The 8,325-nt window shown below is 49.3% G+C and overlaps 1 protein-coding gene across 2 annotated transcripts in view; it reads left to right on the top strand.

Moving 5' to 3' along the window:
• The window catches only part of ZDHHC24 (zinc finger DHHC-type containing 24), a 21,453-nt gene that overhangs the window by 5,487 nt on the left and 7,641 nt on the right, over positions 1–8,325 (top strand). The window contains exon 3 of one of the 2 annotated variants that reach the window (XM_025356578.1): positions 1,789–2,931. The exons of the other annotated variant lie outside the window; for it this stretch is intronic. Coding sequence (XP_025212363.1) covers positions 1,789–2,084 — 296 coding nt within the window. The 3' untranslated portion in view covers positions 2,085–2,931. Of the gene's footprint in view, positions 1–1,788; positions 2,932–8,325 lie in introns of those variants that run through there. 2 annotated transcript variants of the gene reach the window in all.

Consider the following 8,325-nt stretch of genomic DNA (forward strand, 5'->3'; position numbering starts at 1 on the left):
CTTATTTTACAAAAACAGATGAAGTCTACTCTCTGAAGAAAAAAAAAATGAAAAAAAAAATAGATGAAGTCCACTGCCCCTATCCTCTTAATAAGTTTGCATGGCATCCCCCACCCCCGACCCCCTGCCATGGGCTCTTTTTATTGAGGTGAAATTTATCATTTTAACTTTTTTTTTTTTTTTTTTTTTTGAGATGGAGTTTCGCTCTTGTTGCCCAGGCTGGAGTGTAATGGCGTGATCTTGGCTCACCGCAACCTCTGCCTCCTGGGTTCAAGTGATTCTCCTGCCTCAGCCTCCTGAGTAGCTGGGATTACAGGCATGCGCCACCACGCCCAACTAATTTTTTGTATTTTTAGTAGAGACGGGGTTTTTCCATGTTGGCCAGGCTGGTCTGGAACTCCTGACCTCAGGTGCTCCACCTGCCTCGGCCTCCCAAAGTGCTGGGATTACAGGTGTGAGCCACTGCACCTGGCCCGTTTTAACTACTTTAAAATGTACAATTCAGTGGCTTTTAGTACATTCATGATATAGTGCAACCATCACCACTGTCTAATTCCACATTTTCACCCTAAAAAGAAACCCCACACCCATTAGTGGTCCCTCCACGTTCCTTCCTAATCTCTTTAGCCCCTGGCGACCACTAATCTGTCTGTCTCTGTGGATTTGCCTATTCAGGATGTTTCACATAAGTGGGATGATAAACATGTGACCTTTGGTGCCTGGCTTCTCTCACTTAGCGTAACATTTCATGGCCTCTCGTAGTCTGTTAGTTCAGCAGGTACTTGTTGCTGACTGTGGGCCAAGATGGCACAGGATGCTGGCTTTTCTGTGGCGGCACACATTAAGTAACTGAGAATGGCCTTTTTTTTTTTTTTTTTTTTTTTTTTGAGACAGAGTCTCTCTCTGTCGCCCAGGCTGGAGTGCAGTGGCACAATCTTGGCTCACTGCAACCTCCACCTCCTGGGTTCAAGCGATTATCCTGCCTCAGCCTCCTGAGTAGCTGAGATTACAGGCGTGCACAATCACACCTGGCTAATTTTTGTATTTTTAGTAGAGATGGAGTTTCACCATGTTGGTCAGGCTGGTCTGGAACTCCTGACCTTATGATCCACCTGCCTGGGCCTCCCAAAGTGCTGGGATTACCAGCGTGAGCCACCATGCCCAGCCTTTTTCTTTTTTTTTTTTTTGAGATGGAGTCTCGCTTTGTTGCTCAGGCTGGAGTGCAGTGGTGCGATCTCAGCTTACTGCAACCTCCGCCTCCCGGGTTCAAGCAATTCTCCTGCCTGAGCCCCTCAGCTTCCCAAGTAGCCAGGTTTACAGGCGCCTGCCACCATGTCTGGCTAATTTTTGTAGTTTTTAGTAGAGACGGGGTTTCACCATGTTGTCCAGGCTGGTCTCGAATTCCTGACCTCAGGTAATCTACCTGCTTTGGCCTCCCAAAGTGCAGGGATTACAGGCGTGAGACGCCGCATCTAGCCAGGAATGGCCTCTTTAATGTCTATGAGCTCCCCAAGGGCAGAGACACCCTCTAGTGCCTGGCATCGCCTCCAGGGCTGAGGAGGTGCTCACGAGTCTGTGATGCACGAATGAAGCCGTATCCCAAGCAGGGGGCTGTGTCTGCCCAGTTTACCAGTGTGTCCTTGTCACCCAGCACAGGCTGGCCAGCGAGTATCGACACAGGGTTTGATGAGTGGAGGAATGAGCCCTGCTTTGTGGTGGAGGGGCACGGGTGGAAGGAGAGCTGGGCCCCACTGGCACTCCCTGATCCTCTCTGCTCTTTTATTGCAGGCAGAGTGTCTCTGGCACAGTTCGCCTTGGCCTTCGTGACGGACACGTGCGTGGCGGGTGCGCTGCTGTGTGGGGCTGGGCTGCTCTTCCATGGGATGCTGCTGCTGCGGGGCCAGACCACATGGGAGTGGGCTCGGGGCCAGCACTCCTATGACCTGGGTCCCTGCCACAACCTGCAGGCAGCCCTGGGGCCCCGCTGGGCCCTTGTCTGGCTCTGGCCCTTCCTGGCTTCCCCATTGCCTGGGGATGGGATCACCTTCCAGACCACAGCAGATGTGGGACACACAGCCTCCTGACTCCAGGAAGAGCCAGAACTGTACAGGGAGGAAGGGGTGAGAGGGGGACCCCACCCCTAGACTCAGGAAGGAAGTCGGGTTGGACCTTAACATCTGCATTGGACAACTCCACCCCTTCCTTGGCCTTGCACCTGCCCGCCTACACACCTACGTGTCTAGGGCTTGGGCCATGACTTAGGCAGAGGAGTGCAGAGGAGGGTCTGGCAGGGGGCTGCTCAGGCTGCCTAGCTGCCCCTTTGCCAGGTTAATAAAGCACTGACTTGCTTCTCAGCCTCCCTCCCATCTTTGCACAGTTTCTGGCCCCTCACTTTGTTGCTGGGGCTGTTTCTGGGTCCCTCTGTAGGGCCTGGAAACCGCAGAATGCCTGAGGCTCTCAGGGACTGGGGCTCTACGTCCCCCGGCCTGGGTGAGTTGGGGGTGGGGTACCAGCAGGACAAGGCAGTATCCTACTGATCCAGGCTATGAGAATCCAAATGTTCTTTCCCAGGTTTGGCATTTTATAGTTAAAACATTTCTGCAACAGCAGTTTCATGGAACCTGTCTTAGCTAACCTGGCCCATGGGGCAGCAGTTACGCTCTGAGAATCCATGTGGTAAGATCATGGTGCAGCAAATGGAGGCAGGATTCGAACCCAGGTCTTTGTGTTTTTGCCTTTACCCTTGCACAGCTGGAGGAAATGAGTAGGAAAGAAATCAAGGTAAAGAAATACGCTGGGGCTGTTTGGGCATCTGTGGAGGGTGGTGCTGAGAGGGCTAGGCCTGTACCTCTCTGGACTCTTCAAGAGCTGCTTGTTAAACGTTTCTGTGTAAATAGAGTCAACAGAGATCGCCATTTCCACATGGCAGGCTTAAACACATGAGTTCGTCTGTTTTCTCTTAGGATCTCTCTAAGATGATAGTAAAGAAACCCAAAATATATACAAACGAAAAGAAAACAGGAGGGAACACAGTAGAACAAAGAGCCTGACCACATTTTCTTTTTTCTCACTCTGTCGCCAGGGCTGGAGTTCAGTGGCGCGATCTCGGCTCACTGCAACCTCCACCTCCTGGGTTCAAGTGATTCAGCCTCCCAAGTTGCTGGGATTACAAGCACCTGCCACCAGACCTGGCTAATTTTTTTTGTTTTTTGAGACGGAGTTTTGCTCTTGTTGCTCAGGCAGGAGTGCGATGACACGATCTCAGCTCACTGCAACTTCTGCCTCCTGGGTTCAAGCGATTCTCCTGCCTCAGCCTCTCGAGTAGCTGGGATTACAGGTGCCCGTCACCATGCCTGGCTAATTTTTGTATTTTTAGCAGAGATGGGGTTTCACCATGTTGGCCAGGCTGGTCTCAAACTCCTGACCTTGTGATCCACCTGCCTTGGCCTCCCAAAGTGCTGGAATTACAGGTGTGTGCCACTGCACCTGGGCATGCCCAGCTGATTTTTTTGTATTTTTAGTATAGACAGGGTTTCACCATGTTGGTCAGGATGAACTTGAATTCCTGGCACCCGCCTCTACCTCCATCCCCCAAAGTGCTAGGATTACAGGTATGAGCTACCATGCCTGGCTTTTTTTTTTTTTTTTTTTTTTTTTGAGACAGAGTCTTGCTCTGTCGCCAGGCTGGAGTGCAGTGGCATGATCTCAGCTCACTGCAAGCTCCGCCTTCCGGGTTCACCACGCCCAGCTAATTTTTTGTATTTTTAGTAGAGATGGGGTTTCACCGTGTTAGCCAGGATGGTCTTATCTCCTGACCTTGTGATCCACCCGTCTTGGCCTCCCAAAGCGCTGGGATTACAGGTGTGAGCCACCGCACCCGGCCGCCTGGCTGACATTTTCAAAGATGGAAAGTGGATGGAGAATTAAGAGCTGAAATTATGTGTTCCCAAAAGGTGGGGCCAAGAGGCAAGTGGAATTACCTGTCAGAGCCTTGGAGAGGCTCAGGAACTCCACCAGGACCATGGAGGGTGAGGTGAGGTTTCAGCCAACAATGGGGACTGGTGGGAAGTCTACGTAAGGATCAGCAGGGTGCTGCTCCCCAGCGTCCCACCCACGCCATGCAGCCAGCAGCTGCCCCTCTGGGTGGGGTGGAGTGGGGTGACGTGAGGATTATTTGAAGGATAAATGGAACCAGAGAAGCTTCGGGTCTTAGGGGTACTGGGGAGGGGTGTGTGAGGGGCTGAACCAATAAATGGGGTTAAGTGAAAGTTTATAGATAATGCTGGGAGGGTCCTCCCATGAAGGAACATGCTTGACCCCCAAGAACCTTCAGAGAAACCCACCGTCTGACAGGCTTTGCCCATGCCCACAAAGATGTGAGCTGCTTGGGCTGGCTGTTTTCCTAAAAGGCATGCTCTGTTGCTATTTTTTAGTGACAGTAGGAACTTGGTGTGCCTGGCACTTTGGCTGAACAGATGCATTAGCAGACTCACCTTGTCCCCTTTCATCCCTTGCCCTCCACAATTTCTTATTTTCTTCCTCTTTTTTTTTTGAGACGGAGTTTCACTCTTGTTACCCAGGCTGGAGTGCAATGGTGCGATCTCGGCTCACTGAAACCTCCGCCTCCCAGAACAAGCGATTCTCCTGCCACAGCCTCCCGGTAGCTGGGATTATAGGCATGTGTCGCCATGCCCGGCTAATTTTTTTGTATTTTTAGTAGAGACGGGGTTTCTCCATGTTGGTCAGGCTGGTCTGGAACTCCTGACCTCAGGTGATCCACCTGCCTCGGCCTCCCAAAGTGTTAGGATTACAGGTGTGAGCCACCATGCCCGGCCCACAATATCTTATTTTCATGTTTTTTGTTTTGTTTTGTTTTGTTTTTCGAGATGGAGCCTCACTCTGTTGCCCAAGCTGGAGTGCAGTGGCGTGATCTTGGCTCACTGCAACCTCTGCCTCCTGGGTTCAAGCGATTCTCCTGCCCTAGCCTTCCGAGTAGCTGGGATTGCAGGCAGCCACCATCACGCCCTGCTAATTTTTGTATTTTTGTAGAGATGGGGTTTCACCATATTGGTCAGGCTGGTCTTGTACTCCTGACCTCAGGTGATCTGCCCACCTTGGCCTCCCAAAGTGCTGGAATCACAGGCGTGAGCCACTGTGCCCGGACTCATGTTTGTTTGTTTGTTTTTTTAATTAGTGAGTAGCTACTAGAACACATTTATAAAATTCAGAGGAAACAACAGCCCCCACTGCATTTGAGAAGGTTACCATTTCCTTCGAAGTTCCTGCTGTTGCCCCTCCCTGGTGGGGGAGACACAGTCCTGTTTCAGTCATTCCATTGCTTTGCTTTATAGTTTTATTAATGTGTTTGTGTTGGCTTTGCATGTTTTCAAATGTATGAATGAAATCATGCTGAGTTTATTCTTTTACAGTTTGCCTTTTCACTTGATTATGTTGCTGAGATGTATCCGGATTATTGTGTGTAGCTGTATGGCATTCCTTTTCCCTGCTGCATAGTGATCCACTGAAATACCACAATTCATTTTTCTTTTTGGTTCCACTGGTCATTTTTTCTGTCCCTGTGCCCTTGGGGAGTCATCTCCTAAGCTCTAGTCTTGGCCCTTGCTCTTCTATGTAACCTTGAGAATCAGCTTGTCAAATTCCCCCAAAAAACCCCTTGAGATGGAGAATGGAATCCAGTTGAATCTATAGATCAGTCTGGATAAAATCAGCATCTATGTAAAATTGAATTTTCCCATTCATGAGCAGGGGTTATTTTTCCACTCCATGTTTTCAATAAAGTTGTATACCTTTTCCCATAAAGATCATGCCTTTTTAAATTGTATTAATTCTTAAGTATCTGATATTTTCTGCTATTACACATGCACTATCAAAATAGACTGTGAGCCGGGGCAACATAGTGAGACCCTGTCTCTACAAAATACAAAATTAGTGGAGGCTGGGCACTGTGGCTCATGCCTGTAATCCCATACTTTGGGAGGCTGAGGCAGGAGGATCACTTGAGGCCTGGAGTTTGAGACAAGCCTGGACAACAAAGCGAGACCCTGTGTCTTAAAAAAAAAAAAAAAGCCTTGTGTGGTGGTGCGTCTATAGTGTGGGGGATGGGGTGGGCTGAGGTGAGAGGATGGCTTGAGCTCAGCAGGTCGAGGCTGCAGTGAGCTGTGATTGTGCTACTGCACTCCAGTCTGGGTGACAAGAGCTAGACTCTGTCTCAGAAAAAACCAAAACCAAAACCAAAACAAAATTTCTGTCCAGGCCAGGCGCGGTGGCTCACGCCTGTAATCCCAGTGCTTTGGGAGGCTAAGGCAGGCAGACCACCCAAGGTCAGGAGTTCAAGGCCAGCTTGGCCAACATGGCAAAACCCCATCTCTACTAAAAATACAAAAATTAGCCAGGTGCAGTGGTGCATGCCTGTAATCCCAGCTACTTGGGAGGCTGATGCAGGATAATCGCTTGAGCCTGGGAGGCAGAGGTTGCAGTGAGCCGAGATCGCGCCAGCACACTCCAGCCTGGGCGAGAGAGGGAGACTCTGTCTCAAAAACTAACAAACATCCCCCAAAAAACGCTTGTGTCCAATAAACCTAAAACTTTTTTATTGAGATGGGGTCTCTGTTACCCAGGCTGAAGTGCAGTGGCGCGATCATGGCTCTCTGCAGCCTCTACCTCCTGAGCTCAATCAATCCTTCTACCTCAGCCTCCCGAGTAGCTGGGACTAGAGGCATGCACCACCACGCCTGGCTAATTTTTGTATTTTTTGTAGAGACGGTTTCACCATGTTGCCCAGGCTGATCTTGAACTCCTGGGCTCAACTGACCCTCTTGCCTAGGCCTCCCAAAGTGCTGGGATTATAGGCGTGAGCCACCATGCCCAGCCCTTTTTAATTTTTATACCTATTAATTTTCTTGCCCCTCTGTATGGGTTAGACTACTATATAATGTGGAGTGCAGGTAGCAGACACCCTTGTTTCTCACCTTAGAGGTAGTAAGTTCAATATTTCACCATTAAATGTTTGTTATAGTTTTTTTTTTTTTTAAGTTACTGGGCAGCCCTCATGTCAAATATTTTTATTATTATTATTTTTTGAGATGGAGTTTCACTCTTGTTGCCCAGGCTGGAGTGCAGTGGCGTGATCTCAGCTCAGTGCAACCTCCGCCTCCCAGGTTCAAGTGATTCTCCTACCTCAGCTTCCCAAGTAGCTGGGATCACAGGTGCATGCCACCACGTCCAGTTAATTTTTGTAATTTTATAATTTTGGGGCGGCCGGGCGCGGTGGCTCAAGCCTGTAATCCTAGCACTTTGGGAGGCCGAGACGGGTGGATCACGAGGTCAGGAGATCGAGACCATCCTGGCTAATACAGTGAAACCCCGTCTCTACTAAAAAATACAAAAACCTAGCCGGGCGAGGTGGCGGGCGCCTGTAGTCCCAGCTACTCGGGAGGCTGAGGCAGGAGAATGGCATAAACCCGGGAGGCGGAGCTTGCAGTGAGCTGAGATCCGGCCACTGCACTCCAGCCTGGGCGACAGAGCGAGACTCCGTCTCCAAAAAAAAAAAAAAAAAATAATAATAATAATAATTTTGGGGCTTAACTGGAGTTCTAGAGAGAACAGAAAAAACAAAGGCAGGGGGGTGGGAATCACCCACAAAACAACAGCAGTATAGTTTCCTGGAGCTGAAGGATGCACATCTCCACCCACAGCACAGCAAATGATAGGAACACATGGTGGCCGGGCGTGGTGGCTCACGCCTGTGATCCCAGCACTTTGGGAGGCCGAGGCAGGCGGATCACAAGGTCAGGAGATCAAGACCATCCTGGCTAACACAATGAAACCCTGTCTCTACTAAAAATACAAAAAATTAACCAGGCGTGGTGGCGGGTGCCTGTAATCCCAGCTACTGGGAGGCTGAGGTAGGAGACTGGCGTGAACCTGGGAGGCGGAGCTTGCAGTGAGCTGAGATGGCGCCACTGCACTCCAGCCTGGGCGACAGCGAGACTCCGTCTCAAATAAATAAATAAATAAATAAATAAAAATAAATAAAATGAATAAATAAAAAAATCTTTAAAAACTCTTAACGACTTTTTTTTTTGATAGGGACAGGGTCTCGCCATGTTGCACAGGCTGGTCTCCAGCTTATGGGTTCAAGTCATCCTCCTGCCTTGGCCTCTCAAAGGGCTGGGATTACAAGTGTTAACCACTGTACCTGGCCTCTAATGACTTTTTTTTTTTCTTTTCTTTTGAGACAGAGTTTTGCTTTTTTTTTTTTTTGAGACAGAGTTTTTTTTTTTTTTTTTTTTTTTTTTTTTTTTT

Source organism: Theropithecus gelada, chromosome 14 (genome assembly GCF_003255815.1).
Source record: "Theropithecus gelada isolate Dixy chromosome 14, Tgel_1.0, whole genome shotgun sequence".
NCBI lineage: Eukaryota > Metazoa > Chordata > Mammalia > Primates > Cercopithecidae > Theropithecus > Theropithecus gelada.